Raw genomic sequence first — 21,909 nt, 5'->3', positions numbered from 1 at the left:
TTAGTACACATATACATAATACCCACACAGAAACAATAGAATATACTTCTTGAATCGCTTATATATTCAAATAAATATATTTATATATATGTGAGTTTTTACAGAAACCTTTTACGAAATTGTTTTGTTCGTAAAGAAAACATTAAAAAAAATGCACTTAAGCAAATGAGATGGGCCAATAGGCAACTAGCACATGAGGGATTTCACAGTTTAGCAAGGTTTTTTTACTCAATCGAGATTACCCATTTAATCAGATAAACCGGATTAATCCATGTTGATTAAGTGACAACAGCAGCCATTACAAAGCATAGAAAATATATTTCTAGGTACAGGATTTCCAATACTTGGCAGCCCCCCCTCCCTCTCCACCATTTGTGAATTAACCCCGTCATGTGCGTGTCCTCGAGGAAAAACAATCGTTGGTTTCGTCCGTTCCCCTTCAGAAAAACTAAAATGGTTCGTCCCAGTGTATAAACCCTGTAGACAATCCTGTCCAGTACAGCCAACTTCACTCCCTTGTCTTTGGAAACATGGAACGGGAAACCACGGGCGTGTTTACACAGGTCAGCAGCTTAGATGATGGAAACATAAAGTAGCCTATGAATAGCTCACGAATGACAGAAAAGGACATTAAAATATCATATTTAGATATATTAAAACGTGAGTTAGGTGTAGACTGTAATACTGTACTCTGGACACCCGTATAATGCTGCCTTGGAAGAAGAATAAGTTCGACCTGATAGAGCAAGACAAGCAGTCGAAGCAGAAGGGATATGCCGTGAGTTTAAACTACTCTGCGCTGACCTCCTTCGCTAAATCGTGTCCCGAAAGTGCTCTGAACAGGGTCGGAAGCATGTTCAAATCGAAAAGGAAAAAGGTGAAGATTACCAGCGAGGACCCCACATACACGGTCCTTTATCTGGGGAATGCCACGACCATCCAGTCGAAAGGAGACGGGTGCACGGACGTGGCCGTGAGCAAGATTTGGGGGAAAAGCGAAATGGGCAAAAATGGCACCAAAATGAAATTAACCATCAGCTCACAAGGCATTCGAATGGTGCATGTGGACGATAAAGCGAGGAGACCGGGACATTTGTATTTACTGCACCGGATTACCTATTGTGTTGCCGATCCGAGGCTTCCCAAAATTTTCGCATGGATATACAGGCACGAGATGAAGCATAAGGCGGTGATGCTGCGCTGTCACGCGGTGCTGGTGTCGAAGCCAGAGAAGGCGAAAGCCATGGCGCTGCTCTTGTATCAGACCTCAGCCACCGCTCTCGCCGAATTTAAACGGCTTAAACGAAGGGACGATGCGAGGCATCAGCAACAGCAGCTTATAGGGGAACAGACGATCCCGCTGGTGCCGCTTAGGAAGCTTCTGAACGGTCAGTGTTATTACAAACCGCCAGTGGAGCGGAGCCGGAGCGCGCCGAAACTAGGTTCCATCACCGAAGACTTGATCGGCGAGGAGGAAGAGGAGAAGGCGATGCACTTCGAGTGTGAGGACATTCTTGACACGGACGATGATTGCGTGGGTAGCGGTAAACAGGAGCTGTCCCAGATTATCACTGACCTGGGAGAGATGAGCATAGGAAACGATGTCCAGACCCTCAAAGCGGACTTAAGAGTGACCAGACTTCTCTCCGGAGAGAGCACGGGCAGCGAATCATCTATAGAGAGCAACCAAGAACCAATTTCTATCTCGAACGGTTTTGAGGAAGGAAAGATGCAAGAACTTGTTTAAACCGCTTGAAGTCTACATCAGTGCATTTTCATGGAATCACAATGTCTCAACTGTTTTTGTTCGTCTTAGTAGGCTACTGTAATTTTCCAGCAGAGTGTTTGCTAACTACTGTGCCTCTTTCACCGTCTGGAAATGGTGAACAAGACGATGACCGGTCCTGGACAATGTTACGAATATTATAGATTTAATGTGCACCAACACGGCATACTCACAAAAACATTTTGGGGAATGTGCATTACAAAGTAGAAAGACTGCATGCCCGTCTGTAGATGGTGATGCGCATGGGCACAGTGCTGCATTTTATCTGTTTCTTTTATCTATAATAGAGAATTTATTCAGTGCTTGTTAACCCCATCAGTTTCTCTCTTAAATTTGTTCTCTAAACGATATTGTCCAGAAATGTAACATTCCATTCTATTATTGGTTACAGCTTTCCTTACGTGACGCCTGTCATGGCCTATTTTATTGCACTGTTGTGGAATTCAGTCGAGTATTACATAGATGTAGCATAGCCCTACTCATGTTCTTATAACATACATGTCATATCTTTGCTGTGCAAAAGAAAAAATACCCTAATGTATGGTGTACATAGTAAATGCATTACGTAATTCATATTTTTTAAAGAAGCAAATGTGGTTTGTTTGTGAACCTCACAAAATTACCAATAAAAGTTCAGAAGGAACAGTCAGTATTTGAAGTTGTCCAACCACGTGAGAGGAAAGAGCTGCTTCCATAACACGACTTGCACCCTTCTGTGGCACAGGGGCTTCAATCACATAAGCAGTTACATGGGCTAACCTGTCTGGGTTTGTAGTGGTGTAACCACATTTAGGATGGCAAATGTTTAACATCAGGGTTAACAGCACATTACTGTTACTGTGAACAGACCTTGTTATCTGCCATTGCTCTTTTCTCAACACAATTGTCTGCGTCTAAATAAAGAACCACAGAAACACAGTTTCCCCCTGCAGCCATGTGCAGAGGGAGCAGGAATGCCAGGGTTGCCAGGTTTTGGTCCTGACATCAAAACACCCTTAAGAAGTACAGGGTGAGGAGGAATGACAGGGTTGCCAGGTTTGTCCCGGACATCAAAACACCCCTCGAGACCACATGTGACATCTGGCTTGACAGACAGGCCGGCTGCCAGGGTTACAGGCTGCCAGGGTTACAGCTTTGCTATATGTGGAATGACTGTCGCAGTCGATTCGCCCCACACTTAGTCCAACCGGCATAGCAACAGGCCCACACAAACGTCCCAGAACTTGTACGATTCCCGGCTGTCATATTAATAACACATTCACACCGCCTGGGCATCGGGTCTCACATCAGCTGGTGCTGTGGCTTCTAGATCAGACGTCAGCGTGAGCTGATGCCACACTCCTCTGATGTGTGTCTGACGGTACTGGATCTGTATTGAGGTGGATGGGCTAGAGGGGAGGGTGTTGTTCGGTGCAGATGGCCGTACTGTATTGAGGTGGATGGGCTAGAGGGGAGGGTGTTGTTCGGTGCAGATGGCCGTACTGTATTGATGTAGGCATTAGTATTCCAGTCGGGAGCACCGTCATAGTGTTTTTGCCCAGCATTTGTCTCAGTGTGTGTGCATTACCACAGAGAGACCCTCAACTACAAGCCTGCCAGACCCAGCTTGCAGCTCCAGCTAGCTGCTCCGAACCCAGCAAGCATTCCCAAGCCCAGACCCAGCTAACAGCCCCAGGCCAGATAACAGCCCCTGGCCAAGTTAGCGGCCCCAGCCCCAGGCCTATACAGCTTTCTACGTCTCTTGAAAAAAAGCAGTGACCACATGAGAGACAGGCAATACAACACAGATATAAAATAACTAAACACAATCAACAAAAAACACAATTTGAATACAACAACACTCCCACATTGTTTAGACGCAACAGTTCTGAGGACTGAGTCCGAAACGAGGTGGGCGGTGAGGCCAGCGTCAGGAGAGCGTGAATGTGTTCCTGTTGTGTGTATAGCAAACACACTCTCATTGGACCGACAACCAGTAATGTGCACTATGAAGCCAGGGAGGTCCACCACTGCTGGCTAAAACCCTGTCATGGACCTTCATTGTGACTGACTAGGGCACAGAAACCCTCTCCCTGATCTGTTTTTCAGCTTTAGGGGTTTGGAGACCGTGTCATGGGGATGGAAATAGCCGCGTGGAAACCCACACAGTCTCCCTGCTGGTGGATCTCCAGCTGCACCCAGCACGCTGCCCCACCTCTGACCTCAACCCACGCAGGAAACCAACAGGATACTGGGCAACCTCAAACTGCAGCTCCAAGCCTCACCCACACAAACAGAGAAGACACAAGTCATCAAGGCCCTATTTAAAAAGTATTGGAAATCTCCAGTTGGTGTGGTTCCATTGTAACCATGACCCATATTATCCATCATTTCCCACTGTAGATGCACTGTGTGTGTGAGTGTGTGAATATGTGTGAATATATGTGTGTGTGTGTGTGTGTGTGTGTGAAAGAGAAAGTGTGTGTGGGGGAGACAGGGAAGGTGGGAACATGACATTCCTGTCAGCCTGACAGACTAAAAGGCTGAGAAGAAGCCTCCTGGCGTTGAACTGTGTTCTGTAATTTCTCCCCGGACAGGAATGTTTGCTTAACTCACCCTGAGGCAAGTGTGACTCAACAGATAAGCAATCATGTGTACAATGTCACTCTATCAAGCTGGCATACATTATTCGCCTCCTTGTTTTGCAAAATGATAACATTCATCAAGCCACCTTTGATAATATCCCACCTTGAAGTAGCACAACATCTTTCATGTTCAAATGAATTGCATTTCTGCACCTTTGATGGACGGGATATATTCCTTTTTAGTGCACTGAGATAGCTCAATCATTTAGGGTGCACTATCAATAAAAACGCATGATCATTCATATTGCATGCTTGTTATTACTGCATCATCACAAATCACTTGTGACCCGTCATCCCAGAGGAATCTAGAGGGTCGCTCGTCACGAGAGTGTGGAACACAGCCGGGGGCCATGCATGGCGAGGCCAGCGCGGTCAGACGTGCTGAGGACCAGGAAGTCAATCTGGTCTTCAATAATGCATGTGGGAGTCGGAACAGCAAGGCCCATTTAGGCCAGGGCTCTGGTTACATCAACAACACACTGGCCTGGTTTACAGCTGGCTGGGCTAGACACACACACATAACCCCTCTGGGCTTCCGATCAGAGCCAATGACCAGGGGGGATGCTGTGCGCCTGGGCCTGCATCTGTACAGGGCAGGCACGGCTCTCAGGATGCAGGGAAAGATGTCCTTCAGGTAGAAGCTGAAGGTGTATGATCACAGATGTTTAGTCGGTGTGGTAGTGTTCCACTGAAGTTATGGCAGGCTGCTTGTGTCGGTGTGGTGGGTCAACCTTGCTCTCTGAGCTGAGCTCTACTTCTCATAGAATCCAACGGTTCCATGTTGTCACAGACAGGAACATTCTGATGCCCACTGGAATGTTTTCAGTATGTGTGTGTGTGGAGATAATACTCATGGTGTGTGTGTGTGTGTGTGTCTGCGTGTCTGCTTGTGTGTGCGTGTGCTCACCATTCTGCTTTAACTGCCCACGCTAAACCCTGTTAGCAATCCAAGCATACAGTACTTTGCTTAAATCCTGTGAAATTCACACACGAATAACACAATCAACTCTTTGCCCAAGATTGGTCTATCTCAACCTTTCGGGTGAAGTGTCCACTTTCCTCCCAACAGAAGCAAATATATCTCTCTGCTGAGGAAACGCTTCTCCTGTCTGGCTAACGAGGCCTGTGTCTGAGTGAAGCTGCCTGTGTAGCTAGATTGCCCTCTCAGCTCCCCGTTCAAACACCCACTCTTGTTTTCCGTGTTTCTGACACAAAAGGTTTCCCCTGGAGAGTCGTAGGATTCAGCCGGAGTTATTTCTGTCCTTCCGTTACCGGACAGGAAATGGAATAATAACAGACGAGGACGGGGCTGACTGACGCCGTGAGGGGACAGACCGAGAGAGAGAGAGACAGACAGACTAAGAGAGATAGACAGAGAGAGACAAGCTAGGAGAGTTACAGAGAGAGAGAGAGAGAGAGAGTTACAGAGAGAGAGAGAGAGAGTTACAGAGAGAGAGAGAGAGAGAGAGAGAGAGTGAGAGAGAGAGTTACAGAGAGAGAGAGAGAGTTACAGAGAGAGAGAGAGAGTTACAGAGAGAGAGAGAGAGAGAGAGTTACAGAGAGAGTTACAGAGAGAGAGAGAGAGAGAGAGAGAGAGAGAGAGAGAGAGAGACAGGCTGGGAGAGAACCAGACAGAGAACCCCCCCCCTTTCAGACTGTTGATAATAATCATGTTTGTAATGTAGGGCTGACCCCAGGGAAAGAATATTGTAATTAAAGTATACTTACATTTTACTACGTTAACAACAACAATAAGTAAGTAAATGTACAAAATCTGTACATTTTAAGTGCCTTTCCAATTTAGAATTAAAAGATAAATGTGATAAAAATGCATTAAGCTCTTATTTAATACTATTAAATTAGTGTACGTCTATGTCTACTCTTTGTCTGTTTGAAGATACCAAGTAAACAAGTGTTGTTCTTCACATGACCTCTGACCCCACCTTTATTCCATGTCTGATCCCACCTTCGTTCCATGCAAGTCAGTGACAGTGATGGCAACCTCTCTCTCTTTCTCCCTCTTTCTTTTTCCCCACTCTCTCTCTCCCTCTCCCTCTCCCTGTGTCTCTTAATCTCTCTCTCCCCCCCCCAACTCACCCCCCCTCTCTCAATCTTTCCCTTTCTGTCTCTACGTCTCTCCCTCTGCTCCCGATCTCTCCCGCTCTCTCTCTCTTTGTCTCTCTCTGTCTGTCCATAGAGATCTGACGCGCAGACCTTGTCACGGCTTCCTGTTTACGGCGCTTCCATCTCACGTCTTACACGGATAGTCACTGCTCAAACGCCCTCGGTGCCTCGCAGCCATGCACTCAGACACTCGCCCTCCATCCTGAAGAGAGGTGCGCGGCTCACGCCACAGAGAGAACTGGTTCGACCGGTAGATCTGCCTGTCATATCACCACCTCATTCCAGAAACACGCACAATATTCACCCACGCCAGAAATACAGTTGTACTCCCACTTGTCTGTCGGAACGGTGCTTCGGAATGATTTGCTGGACCTGATGTCAGTTTCCTCCAGGAACACAATGACTCTTATTGAGGGACTTGTTGCTCTTGTTGGTTAGTTGTAACTGATTTAAAATTCTTGTCATCGCTTTTCTATAGGTACACCCTTGCTCTTTTGAGGTTCAAGTTGTTTAATTGTAACTTGTTTCACTACATGCTATTATGGTTCTTCGCTTTGGAACTTATTTGGTTTTTCACAATGCTTCCTGTTTTGGCTACCCGCAATATTTTGGGGCTATATTGTTGTTATGATCAGTGATCTATGCACTTTTGTAAAGTTCTCTCTCGGTAGTCGCTTTGGATAAAAGCATCCGCTAAAATGTAAATGTAAATACACACAACGTTCACCTGTATCAGAAACACACAGAACTTTAACTACATGAAAGCAAAACAAAGAACGTGTGTGTGTGTGTAATCTTAAAAACTGGAATGTGATACAATAACAATGTTGAATTTCAGGTAAAGCATTCCAGCAGGCGTGGGAAATGACTCAATGACCAGGCACAGTGGAGCACTTGAGTGAAAGAGCATGAACCTGACTTTAACGGTGCAAATGTAACATCAAACAATTCATTTCGTTTCTTCAAATACGTCTGGATCGGTGAGGCTGATGGGATGGGGCTTTGGCAGCTGCCGACCCATACCACGTTAGGGCTCATCTGCTCCAGGTTTATAACACCTGATATTTCCCAGAAACTCATCATCTCCAAGGGCTGACCTTAATCCACGTTCACTCTGAATTCCTACACTCACTGGAATACCAGGGCTCCTCAAACACCCGCTTCTTGTCTCCTTCCTCACCTCTCTTCCCTTCTCTCCCTCACTTCTCTTTCCTTTATTTCCCTTCCCTCCCCTCTCCCGTAGCTCCTTAACTTTCTCCTTTCCCTTCTCTGCACTCTTCCCCCCTCATCTCTCTCAACTTTCTCTCCCCCTCTTCCTTTCTCTTCTTCCCCTACCCTCACTTCTTCCACTCTCCCTCTCATCACCATCTTTCTTCCCGCCTCTTAAGTAAGGGGACGAGCACGTGTCCGTGTGTGAGAAAGAGATACAGTGAAAGAGAGCGAGAGAGAGAGGGAGAAAGAGAGAGAGGGAGAAGGTGAAAAGACAGATGGAGAGAGAGAGATGGATAGAGAGGGAACAGAGAGGGAAAGGCCTGCTGGGATAGGTCATTGTATGGATTAACCCTAAACTGAAGAAACAGTACCGTGCAGGAGTGAGATTAACACAGCGTACCCCGTCTCTCTGGAAGAGTTCTATTTAAGCCGTAGCTCAGGTCAGGTCAGGTGGTGTATGGTGAGGTCAGAACAGGAAGTTCTTGCGTGCCACAGCACAGCATACATCCTAATCCTAAACCTCATACATTTACATTCATATTTTATTCATTCAGAAGAGACTTTTATTCTAAGCGATGTTCAAATTGTGCATATAGAAAGCACCCTAGAAGATCAACCATCCGCATAAGCATCGTACTACAGTATTTTGGTGGTCAGAGTCAAGGAACAATGTGTATGTACTAGGCGCATCGTAAAGCAACCATGTCTCAGCTAACAGACATGATGAACAAAAATAACACAACAGTGTACTACAACATCGCAATAATACTACAAATATACTGGAGTGCAACTACAGTGCAACAGTAACATCTGAATTGCTTAAATACATAGCAACAATAATATCTTGATTACAGTAGCTGGCTGATTCATGTAAGGTGAACTAAAACAACAATCTTTCAGCAGTCTATAATGAGGTCTCAATTACAGTAAAACCTGGTACAGTGCAGGCTGCAGCACAGTGAGGCCAAAATAACAACACAAAGTGCAACATCGACTACTCTTGAGTGCCATTTTTTGCTAGATACTGTAACAGCAGGATCTCAAATGCAAAGTGGCGGGACGGCAGTAGAAGGTACCACCGGAAATGATGATCTGGTAAGTGTTGCTTTCAGGGCCCAGAAAAACAGAAGTTAGTCGAAGCCAAGCTTGAAGCTTATTCAAAAGCTCAGGGCTAATAATAGCCCTGTGAGACATCTACCCTCTGCGGGGTGGTTCCTTACAGCGTCTGGGTTTGGGCTGAGTGTGTGGCTGAGTGTGTGGGTGTACTGAAAGTGTGTGTGTGTGTGTGTGTGAGTGTGCCTAACGCATGACTGTCTAAGAGAGTCAGAGAGACAGACCAGATCCCAGGGGAATAAGTGGAAGTAACTACCTCTGTGTCGAAGACAGAGAGGAAAATTGAGTGTGTGATAGAGAGAGGGGTGGGGGGGTGGGGGGGGAGTACTCACAGTCCACATGTGTACAGCCCAGTGCAGACACACAGGATGCTAGTAAGATAAACAGGCGTCATGGCAGACAGAGCGTGGCCCAGGACAGAGCCATGGATGTGCGTGTGTCTCTGTGTGTGTGTGTGTGTGTGAGCTCGTGCCTGCGCGTCGGCGAGTGTGTGAGTGCGTGTCTTGAAAGCGTGCGCGTGTTTGCGAGGGTGTGTTAGTGTGCGCGTGTGTGTAGGTGGCGTGTGTGTCTCCTCACTGTCTGCCTCTCTTCTTCACTTCTGCTTGCAGAAGACGGTTCTCCGCCTCGAAAACGTGTTGTCAAAACAAAACAACTTTTCAGACGTATTTTCACCTCATTTTCTCCCTCTCCCTTTGAACTCTTTTGTGCAGATGAAGAGGTCTACTTGAGTACCTCAAGCAGTCCAGTATAACTCCCCAGCCTCGATACTGTAAACAGGAAGCCCCCCCCCCTCAGAGCAGCAGCTCAGGAATGCCTGGGCAGGCCATGCCATATGCCTGAGAGGAAACAACGGTATACGTTTAAACGAGAGCTCAAAAAACATGGTCATTGTATTGACCTTTTTCAGATGATAACCATCCCTTCTCAGAGCACACGGTGACCTCATTCCATTTGTTCACACAAAAACAACGTTAACAGGGACAGTGATTTAAGGTTCCAGGTCTCTGCCAAATCCACTTCCCCGCACCTGACAATAACCAGCAATGTAGCGTCTAACACAGGGCACATGAATCACTCGGAGGGATATTTGTCTGTACTGAAGGGACTGGAAAAAAACTGGCTTGGGCTTGGAGCGGTTTAGGGATGTTTGGGACATGTCTTGCTTACCTGAACACACATACACCAACATACACACATATATTGTTGGCACGCACACAGTTGACCATAATACCGGACAGATAAGAGTCAGAGGCCGATCAGCTTACAGAACCTTCTCACCAAGGACAGTAGAGCACTGTCCCTGCCAGGAGAGAGGAGAAGGAAGGTGAGAAGAGGGGAAGAAAGGTGAGAAGACAGGAGAGGAGAAAAGGAGAAGAAGAGGGTAAGGAGGGGGAGGAGAAGAGAAGAGAAGGAGGAGAGGAGGAGGGTAAGGAGGAGAGGAGGAGGGTAAGGAGGAGAGGCTGCAGCAGGTCCTGGAGGCTCCGGCTGGTCAGTGGGTCAGGAGGATGTAGCCGGGCGAGGCTGTCGGTCTCTGCCCAGGCATGTTGTTCTCCTGGCAGCATGAGTCATCAAGGCCGAGAGAGTAGTAAACCGGACGGCCCATCCCTAACCCGTTTATACTCTACACACGCACGCACGCGCGCACACACACACACACACACACGCACACACGCACACACACGCACACACGCACACACAGGTACACTCTACACAAACAGGGGGCTCCTAGCACCCTGCCTGTCTACTTCCTACTACGCTGTCTACCCTGTCTGCAGTACAAGCATCTTGCATGTTTAGTAGGGGTCAGATGGCTGAGCAGTTAGGGAGTCGGTTAGGGAGTCGGGCTATTAATCAGAAGGTTACTGGTTTGATTCTCGGCCGTGCCAAATGACAGTGTCCTTGGGCAAGGCAATTCACCCTACTTGCCTCGGGGGGAATGTCCCTGTACTTTCTGTATGTCGCTCTGGATAATAGCGTCTGCTTAATGACTAAATGCAAATGTATGTAGATTGTGTGCCTCTTGCTTTGGAACAAAGTCTTTTTGGTCCTTTACGGGTTTCCAGCAGTGAAAGATAATCGGTAAAGAGTAAAGACAGCATGTGTGTGAGGGGGCGTGTTTATTTGTGTGTGTGTATGTGTGTGTGTGTGTGGGTGTGCGTGAGGGTATGTGTGCGCGTGTGTATGTATCTGTGAGTGTGTGTGATTGTGTGTGTTTGTGTGTGTGTCCACAGCTGGGCACAACATGTAGCCTCCAGTCATGTTCCACAGAATGCCACCGTTACATAAAATACTGAAGTCACACATGTGCTGTGCAGCCTCAACACACACACACTCTGCACACTCACGTGCACACTTGTTCACCCACACAAACACAGCTGCTATACTGTGCATGCACATCAGCTGATGTCCTTCCAGCAGAATGTTATTTTGTATCAGCGGGTTAAGAGCCTTTAATGAGGCCAAAGACCATTAGCAACCAGAGATGATTTAACACTGTGAGTGCTAAATCAGACCCTCGCAACGCTCTTGAAACCTCATTAGATGCAAAAGTTATATAAAGGTGGGCCCAAGAGGAAATGACATCCGTAAATACACCATGAATGCAACACACACACACCACATACATTCACAACACACACACATACACACCACATACATTCACAACACACACACATACACACACCACATACATTCACAACACACACATACACACCACATACATTCACAACACACACATACACACCACATACATTCACAACACACACATACACACCACACACACACACACACCACATACATTCACAACACACACATACACACCACATACATTCACACCACACACACACACACACACCACATACATTCACAACACACACACACCACATACATTCACAACACACACACACACACCACATACATTCACAACACATACACACCACATACATTCACACCACACACACACACACCACATACATTCACAACACGTACACACCACATACATTCACACCACACACACACACACCACATACATTCACAACACACACATACACACCACATACATTCACAACACACACACACACACCACATACATTCACAACACACACACACCACATACATTCACAACACACACACACCATATACATTCACAACACACACACACACCACATACATTCACAACACACACACACACACACCACATACATTCACAACACACACATACACACCACATACATTCACACCACACACACACACACCACATACATTCACACCACACACACATACACACCACATACATTCACACCACACACACATACACACCACATACATTCACACCACACACACATACACACCACATACATTCACACCACACACACACACACCACATACATTCCCAACACACACATACACACCACATACATTCACACCACACACACACACACACCACATACATTCACAACACACACACACACACCACATACATTCACAACACACACACACCACATACATTCACAACACACACACACCATATACATTCACAACACACACACACACCACATACATTCACAACACACACACACACACACCACATACATTCACAACACACACACACACACACCACATACATTCACAACACACACATACACACCACATACATTCACAACACACACACACACACCACATACATTCACACCACACACACATACACACCACATACATTCACACCACACACACACACACCACACACATTCACAACACACACATACACACCACATACATTCACACCACACACACACACACCACATACATTCACACCACACACACATACACACCACATACATTCACACCACACACACATACACACCACATACATTCACACCACACACACATACACACCACATACATTCACACCACACCACACACACACACACCACATACATTCCCAACACACACATACACACCGCATACATTCACACCACACACACACACACACCACATACATTCACAACACACACATACACACCACATACATTCACACCACACACACACCACATACATTCACACCACACACACATACACACCACATACATTCGCACACCACACACACACACCGCATAGAGGTATCTGGGCCCCTTCACTTTGAGCACATTTTGTGTCTTGCATGTAATCGTCATCAGATAGCCTTGCCATGCGCCAGGTGGTCTGATGATGACCAGCCTGGAGAGCATGTTCCTCGTGGGCCCCATGTGTTGTTGGGGCGACAGTGAGTGAATAACTGTCCCCGTTTCTCTGCCAGCCCCAGAACGAGTCCAGCTCGTTATTCAAGAGTTAGGAAGTCCTATCTTTAGAACCCCCCCTCCTCGCCCCGCACTCTGCAGGAAGGGGGAGATCATTCATGGATTCTATTCCTGCTCAAAGGAGGGTGATTTTCGGCTCACCTTGGGAGAGGTGTGCATGGTTGTAAATTCCTCTCGCGCAGGCTCGTTAATCCTCATTATGGTGGTGAGGATGTTCACGACACACACACACACACACACCTACAGAGAGTTGAGAACATTTATCTGACAAGGGCACACCTGCCCTACTTTGCTGGGGTGTAAAGGGAGGGAAGGATAGAGGGGGGAATAGAAGAGGAGAGACTGAACCCTAACCCCAATGCTAGCGTCTAACCTAACCCTAGCATAACCCAAACCTAAGTGTACCCTAACCGAAGACATTTGCCTGTGGCAAACATTGCATGCTTAACAATTCTTATCTTCTAGATTAGCATCAACCGTCGTCAGTCATCAATAGCAGACACTTCTTTGCCATGGTCCACTTCCTCGTTCTGCAGTGAGCTTCACCTCTGTGTGAAGCATTCATCAGACTCCTGGCTGGGAGGAACACATCGATGCCCAAGGTCATCCAGGGGGCACTGGCGGCACCTGTTGAATAAGATCCAGGTCGTCCTGGAATCATTGTTGTCTACGGCTGCCGACCGTCTACTGTGGTCTACCGGGCCCACTGTGTCCCTTCAGCATCCCTGTGTGAAAGGCTCCCCCCAGGGCGGAGGTATTGAGTTTGTCAGACAACAGGAGCCAAACCCATCACTGGCACTCTGCTTCGGGCCCGGCGTTTCTCTGTACCAATCGAATGTCCTGTCCGGCCTAGCGTCTAACCCTCACCCTGTCTGAGAGCACGTGGTTCGGACATCGAACAGCACCTCGCATGCGTCATAGTCTGCCTGGCGGACCTTCGGCTCGTACTGCTAACTCAGGCAACCCTGCAGACAGAACCCCGACCTTAACCCCAAACCGGGCTGCCTTTTGATACATAGTGGTTATTCAGATCACACTGCATATCCAGATACGAATACATTCTGTTCCTTCCTAAAACAAACACTTGATGTGTCGTTATGCTACCTTTGTTATTGTCTGGTGCACCGTAAACCCTGTTGGTAGTTCCTACTGTGGGGCGCTCATAAACATTCCCATGCTCTACATTCCTGGCCTATTGACTGAAGACAATCACATGTGCAATCACTGGAATGTTACATCCTCATACACACACACACACACACACACACTTACACAGGTCCTCATACACACACTGAAACACACGCGCACACATACCGACGCACACACACACAATGAGGACACTGGAGGCTTTGATTCAACTCACAGGAAAACACAGCATTGTCAGAGCTGAAAGCCCACTGACCTTCCTCTACTGTTACGGCTTTCATCCTTATCAGCTGACGGTTTACAGGTGTGGGACAGATAAAGAGCAAGGGAGGGAGAGGGAGAGAGAAAGAGATGGCAACCTTTGCAGTCCATAAGCTAATAACTAACCCAGGAAGTCTCAAAGTGAGATGCAAAATTCGGAGAAAGAGCAATGTTCAATAATATTATGAAATGTGCCGGCGCTATTGTGTTCCACATCGGGAATTTATTATATTTGATGCACATTGGGCTTTAGTGCAGCTTCCTGTTATCTGGGAATGTATATTACTCTAGGACTATCTTGCTCTCAGCTCACATAGAATACACACTGCTCTTATCTGATACCAGCTCGTCATAATTCTCAGATATCGACCTATAAATGTCAGTGTGGCATTTGTGTCCCTTCCAACACAACAGTGTCCTGGCTCAGGTGTTAGGCTTGCTGTCTCCATTCATCCTCCATTATCTTGATGTTCTGTCTCTTTAACTGTGTGGGGCGATACATCAAGCACATTCGGATTCCAGGGACAATTTAGAAGATCAAAAACCAAACACAGGAGCCAAATCAAGGTCGACAAACGGGAATCTGACACAAATGAATACTGGAAAGGCACAGGAATAATACCGGCACAATTTGGCAGGAATCACAGGGAAAGCCAGGATATGTATAACACAGTCAAGCTCAAAGCGCCTAGCTCCTTGACAGACAGGGAAGCCAGCCAATAGGACACCTGCAGTACTGTCACTGTGACTGGTTGGATTCAGGGGATGTTTTTTTTGTTGGTAAAAATAAGCTGGCTAGAACGACAGAACACCAGAGTAAGGTTAAGAAAGGCTGTTGTAGACATGTTTCTGAGTTAATGATGACAGCAGATTACATCAGAGTACCGCCACTGTGTCAGGCTCCCATCTGTAAATCCTGGGGGTCAGAGGCCGAAACTAATCTAACTAACCTCGAACTGCCTTCCTGGGAGAGACTCGGGAGCAGGAGACAAGCTGCGTCAGAGCAGCAGGGAAGTAGGAGATGATGGAACGGTCTCACACTGGACTGGAGGTATACCAGATCAGTGCCCTGCTCACCTTCTCCCCTCCTCGCCTCCTCGCCTTCCTCTGTGAGGAACACTTGATTGAAGGCAGGGAAGAGAGGAATCTCTCATTCTCTCTCTCTACCCCTCCCTCTCTTTCTCTCTCTCCCCCACCCTCTCTCTTTCTCTCTTTGTGACATACCAGTCAGAAGGACAACCCGATGGCCTGCAGGACTGCGTACGCTAAGGGGTGAAAGCGTACGCCGGAGCACAAAGCAACGCGCTCAACATCCGTCAGTTCGGGGATTGTTTTGGTGCATGTGGGGCCGGGGGCTGGGTGAGCAGGAGGATGTGAATCATCGTCTCGCACCGCGCCGGCTCCGGGCCGAGTCTCGGCAACATTTAAATTTAGCCTGGCCCTCTGCGATATTGTTAGCTCTCTAAACTCCTGCGGCAGAGTAAGCTGTTGGAGGAGCACTGCGTGGTGGTGAACACGGAGCGAGAGGCGCTGGAGGCAAACCGAGCTGGGGGGTTGTTGGTGATGTTGACACAGGTCTGGCGCCCAGACTGGGCCCTGACAGGCCAGTCAACCATGCTGCACAGCTCACACCTAGGACCGACACCAGCCTTGACACCAAGCAGGAAAGGGTTCACCCCCACATTTGTAACTGGGTGGTGATGTGGCCGAACAAACATGACATGGCGTTTCTATGTTTATAGCTCTACTGTATTCATTTAGCAGATGCTTTTATCCAAAGCAACCTACAGGGGAGGATTTGCACCTGCACCCTCTTGATCAACAGTCAAGCGTTCTAACAGGACCGATTTTATGATCCGACTTTAATGATATTGTTGCCCAAACAGCACAACCTTAAACACCAGACAGCAAGATCAGCTGTGTACTCGGGGGAGCTGGGAAGGTGTCCTGTCTGGGGGGGGGGGGGGGAGACAGGCATGAAGAAGACCCAGTGGAGGGCGTCGTGACCGGCTCAACGAGGGGATAAGTGCTTTAAGCCCTCAGTCTAACCGTGTTGACGAGGGAGGGGATGTGAAGCGCTTATTGCATCAGTTAATAACCCTTGTGCTGCCTTCGGGTCATTGTGATCCACCTTTTGCACCACGACGGTGGGTCACAATGACCGGAAGGAAGCATAAGGGTAGAGACGTGTGTTTTATGAGCCGGGGGGAGACGCGAGTTCAACAGAAAAACCAGGAGACCAGTACAGCAGTACAGTAGTACACAGCACAATAGAACAATAGTACAGTAGTACACAGAGCAGAAGTGCATAGTACGTAATACATAGTACAATAGAACAATAGTACATAATATAGAAGTATATAGTACAGTAGTACATAGTCTAGTGGTTGAATAGTACATAATACCGTATAGTAGCACTTAGTACAATACTACTTAGTAGTGTAGTATTTAGTACATAGTATAGTAGTACACAGGCAGGGGTGGCAGAGGGCTGCTTACACCTTTTAAAGGTGGAAACTGGGAAAACAGGTCTGCAGAGATTCGGTTCAGCCAGGACAGAGTTCAGAGAGTGTTCAGAGAGACCCATTACCCCAGACAGGACAGGAACCGAGCAGCCAACAATGAAGGACAAACATCACTGTGTCCTTCCGCCCGACTCTCTCGGACTGGGACACAAACCCCCAGCATGGCCGCGTGCGGCCCAGCTCCCAGCAGGACGCCGCCCAGGGCTTCTGCTCGGCGGCCGAGGACAATAGAGGCCCTCAGACAAACATGGTCGCTGGATATGGTGACGCACGTCTGACCCACATACATCTCTGAGCATTTAGATGCCGATCAAGAGGTCGCAGGTTCAAATCCCGCACCTAAGTCGCTTTGGATAAAGCGCCTGGTGAAGGGATATGTTCTTGTTAGATCCAGGATCCCTAATCCATCCTACATCTGGGGTCCCTAAAGGCCATTGCACACTGAGTCCGAAATTTGTATCCAAAATGTTCGCACGTAAAAAATAAATACAACCTCACGTTATGTCAATCGCGCTTACACACTGCCTCCAAAACTTTCGTCCGTCAAAAAAAAGTTCGGATCGGGTTCGATTTTCTGCGTTTTCGCATCCATAGCCAGCATTTTGATAGTTTTTTGGGAAATTCAGGACCACCGAATGTTGAGGCTGATTGCGAAAAAACTCATTCGAAAATGTTGCACTCAGCGTGTAAGGGCCTTAACCCTTCTGGATTAATGTCTGCGGTTTGAGAGACTCACCAGGCCTCACATTCAACCGTGCGAGTGTCGTGGTCAGGAAGGGCCAGATATTTTAAGATCCCAACAATCCCAACGTCTCTAACTACTGCTTTAATCTACACGGTGCTGTGGGGGATGTGAACCTTTGATCTGCAGTCAAATGCTTTAACCACTTAGATATATCTGCTCTGTTCACGTCTCGTTAGACTATTTCTGTGACCAGCATCCACCACAGAAACATATATCATAGCTCGGGCACACAAGAAGTGTTTTTTGGAGATTGAACGTCTGACACTAAATGCACACAACAGTTACTTGTAATGAAATGCTTGATTTTCAGGCTTCGCCAACAGTGCAAAGTTATAGAATACAATAAATAAAACATCCTACAGTCTATCAACAATTTCCAGAACTTCTCTAGAAGTTACAAATAAAATTTACGATAAAAAAGTTACTATAAAATACAAATATAAAACTTTACTCTCTAGTATAAAATACAAATATAAAACTAGACAGTATGAAAGTATTGTCTAGATGATCCAGTACTGAACATTGCACAGCATTTGTGGGTGAGCCAGCATGTACCACCATTCACTCCTTTACACCCCCCCCGTCCCTTCCTCCTTCACACGCTGTCTCCATCGTTCTCTCTTGTCCTTGCTGTTTCTCTCCTTCCTCTCTCCTTTAACGCTCTCTCTTCCCTCTCTCTTTGTCAAGTCTCTCTTCCCACTCTCCTTCCACACTCTCTCTTTTTCCTCTCTCTCCTTCCACTTTCTCTCTCCTCTCTCTGCTTCTATTCTCTCTTCTCTCTCTCCTTCCACTCTCTCTCTCCTCTCTCTCCTTCTACTCTCTCTTCTCTCTCTCCTTCCACTAACTCTCTCTCCTCTCTCTCCTTCTACTCTCTCTCCTCTCTCTCCTTCCACTCTCTCTCTCCTCTCTCTCCTTCCACTCTCTCCCCCCCCCCTCTTCCCTCAGATTCTTCCTCTTCGCTTGACCCAGTATAACAGCGTTATGAGGAATGACTCCGGTGCAGTCGGTCTATAAATAAGGGACCTCTCATACATATTTGAAGAGCTTGCACACCGCCAGGGAAAAACAAACACATATACACATACACATCGCAATACAGACACAGTACAGACACACATGATCACAAGCGTAAGCACAAACACAAGACGCAACACACATACACACGGCAGAGGCACGCGGTACGTACGCGCACGTCATCGCACATGTGGGCATGAACACGCACAAAACACGTACTCGTACATTCAGGACATCGACGCACACATTCACAAATGAAAGCGGGAACACACAAAAAACACGAACGCTGTGGTAAGCATCAGCTTAGCTAACGAGCTCATGGGCTGAGGTGCTGTTCTGTGGCTTCACGCCACAGTGATCGGGCACAAGGACAGGGAGAGAGGGAGAAGGAGAGGAGGGGATGGAGGGAGGGAGGGAGGAAGGGAGGAGAGGAGGGAGATAGAGAGGAGAGAGGGAGAAAGAGAGGATGGAGAGAGGAGAGGATGAAGAGAGGAAAAGATGAATGCAGCCAACCCTGTCAGGACCTGGGCCAGAGAAGGCACTGATCTAATGCATCAAGTAATACATTTGGCTATCAGGTTTTTAATGTGGCTATAAAATGATTGATGAATAATTTATGCTAAGCCCTGAGTGGGATATAAACCAGCTTCAGAGGTGATTCAGAAGCATCACCGACCCGAGGGGACTAATGCTTCAGCTCCTAGCTGATCTCCGCCGGTCAACCGGCTACCCCAACTTCAAAGAAACTCATTTCAGCTTCTCAAACGCTTTTATCGACAAATGGAGCATGTTGAGGCTGAAAGGACGTTGACTTCGGGCACTGTGAGCAGGAAGTGTGTGTTGGTTGAGGAGGTTACCAAGGGTCACCCTGCCTAGCCTGGTCCGGTGTGATATGAGCTGTCTTTGGGGGGAAGGGGGGGGGGTCATTCCGCAGGCTGGACTCTCCAGGGGGCAACAGTGATGCTGTTACCCCACCTAGAGCATCAAGTCTCCCTGTCCGCACTCTCCCACTCAGGGCCTGCAAACTGCCTAAACCAAAAAACATTTCACAAACTACAATAAACAGCCAACATTAGCTAGCTTTGCAGTTAGTTTGCAAATATTTGGGACTTTTCCCATCTCTACAGCGTAAAAGGTCGCGAGACCACAGACATAACAGAACTTGAGCACAATCAAGTAAAGACAAAGTGAAAACACGATTAACCATCATCCACAGTCTAGAACTCTTGGTGGAAGGGTCAAACCACTTCCTCTGAGGCTACAGCCAATATCTGTCTGACAGGAAGTGAAAACACCTGCAGCAAAGAACAGGGACAGGGAAAAACAGACATGCTGTCTAGTGTATTCAGTAACAGGGAAAGCTATTGGGTAACAACAAGTAGTTGCTTATGCACTGGTTTTACTGCTTGATAATTAGATCACGCTCCAGATAAGCATTTTAGAGTTAAGTTATTTAGTGTGTTAAGAGTTGCTGTCTGTCTTAAGGTGGTAGAGCTGGTTGAGTTCACAAGCTACTGATCCCTACTGAGAGGATGAGAGGAGGAAGGGAGGAGTGGAGGAGAGGAGGAGGAGTGGAGGAGGAAGGGAGGGAGGAGTGGAGGAGGAGAAGGAGTGGAGGAGAGGAGGAGGAGTGGAGGAGAGGAGGAGGAGAAGGATTGGAGGAGAGGAGGAGGAGGAGAGGAGAAGGAGTGGAGGAGAGGAAGAGGAGAGGAGAAAGGGAGGAGAAAGGGAGGAGAGGAGGAGGAGGAGAGGAGGAGTGAAGGAGAGGGGGAAGGGAGGAGTGGAGGAGAGGAGGAGTGAAGGGGAGGAGGAAGAGAGTAGGAGTGAAGGAGAGGAGGAGGAGGAGAGGAGGAAGGAAGGAGAGGAGTGGAGGAATGGAGGAGTGGATGAGAGGACAGAGGAGGAGAGGAGGAAGGGAGAAGTGGAGGAGAGAGGGGGAAGAAGAAGAAGCAGCTTATTGTTTCTGTTCCTGAATGGCCGACTGGCTGTGTGGTTTTGTTGTTCCGTGCTTCGTGTCCCGCTGACCCTGCCTGCTCGTCATCTGAGCTTCTCGTTTTCCTGTGTTTCTGTTATTCACCCGTTCTTGTTTGTGAGCTAAATTTAGCCCATCCCACTAATCTCATTGCTGCTGCCTGCTGTCAGGTAGCTAATGGGCCCACTTGTCACATGGGCCTGAGGGCCACATCACTGTTGGTTTCTGGGAAGAGTAGTCTCATAAAGAGTTTAACCAATTTTAACCAAGTGGTTCTGCTGCTCAAAACGAAAATATTAAAACAATCTTTCAATTCAATCAAATTCCTTTTTTTTCTTCCTCCAAGTTTTTTTACAAACAGTAACATCCGCCTTAAAACATAGTTTTAGTTGTTGTTGTTTGTCCTACCCAGGCAGTGCCCTCCAGGTCGTGCTGGGTTGGAGGGCTGTGGGGGGGTGGGATCAGGAAGGAACCAGTCCTGGGTGTGGCTCTTGCCAGGCTGCCACCGCTAAAGCTCATTAGGAATCCCTTCAGAGCAGCTGGGGCCGTCTATGGGAGCATTATCCCCCTCTGCATCATCAACTGATCTTTATTGGACACACACACACACACACACACAAACACAGACCCCACATACACAACCCACACACGCGCGCGAGCACGCACACACACACACACACACACACACACACACACACACACACACACACAAACAAACACACTGACACACACATACACACATATTACAAACACACCAGCAGACACACACCCCTTCTTGCAAGCAAGATTTGAGAGAGGATAAGGGGCTGAAAGTGACAGAGCTGATATTGCTGTGGGTGGGAGTTGTGCTTGGAGGAGACAGGTCTACACATTACCTCACAGTACTCTGAGTGAGGGTTGGGCTTTTGTCCAAATTAGCAACCAGAAAGTACAACAGACACCGATGTAATAAGAATAGAAGAAAAAAACAATAGAAAACAATTACACAGACATTCTCCATTCATTATATACATTCCCTGAAAGCTTGATGGGTGATTAATAAAGTCCCTCTAAATGGACCTGACCCACAAGGACACTTGCAACACGACTGCA

General features: G+C 47.4%; 1 protein-coding gene across 1 annotated transcript; it reads left to right on the top strand.

The window, feature by feature from the left end:
• The first annotated feature begins 490 nt into the window (after window positions 1-490).
• fam43a (family with sequence similarity 43 member A) lies at window positions 491-2,438 on the top strand. Its single transcript, XM_084676505.1, has one exon. The coding sequence runs from the start codon at window positions 707-709 to the stop codon at window positions 1,745-1,747; it is 1,041 nt and encodes a 346-aa protein (XP_084532631.1). The 5' UTR covers window positions 491-706; the 3' UTR covers window positions 1,748-2,438.
• The last annotated feature ends 19,471 nt before the right edge of the window (window positions 2,439-21,909 follow it).

This window comes from Hypomesus nipponensis, chromosome 16, assembly GCF_054491055.1.
Source record: "Hypomesus nipponensis isolate SF chromosome 16, ASM5449105v1, whole genome shotgun sequence".
In the NCBI taxonomy this organism is placed as follows: domain Eukaryota; kingdom Metazoa; phylum Chordata; class Actinopteri; order Osmeriformes; family Osmeridae; genus Hypomesus; species Hypomesus nipponensis.
The sequence above is the reverse complement of the archived record's forward strand: the minus strand, read 5'-3'. Positions and strand labels throughout refer to the sequence as shown.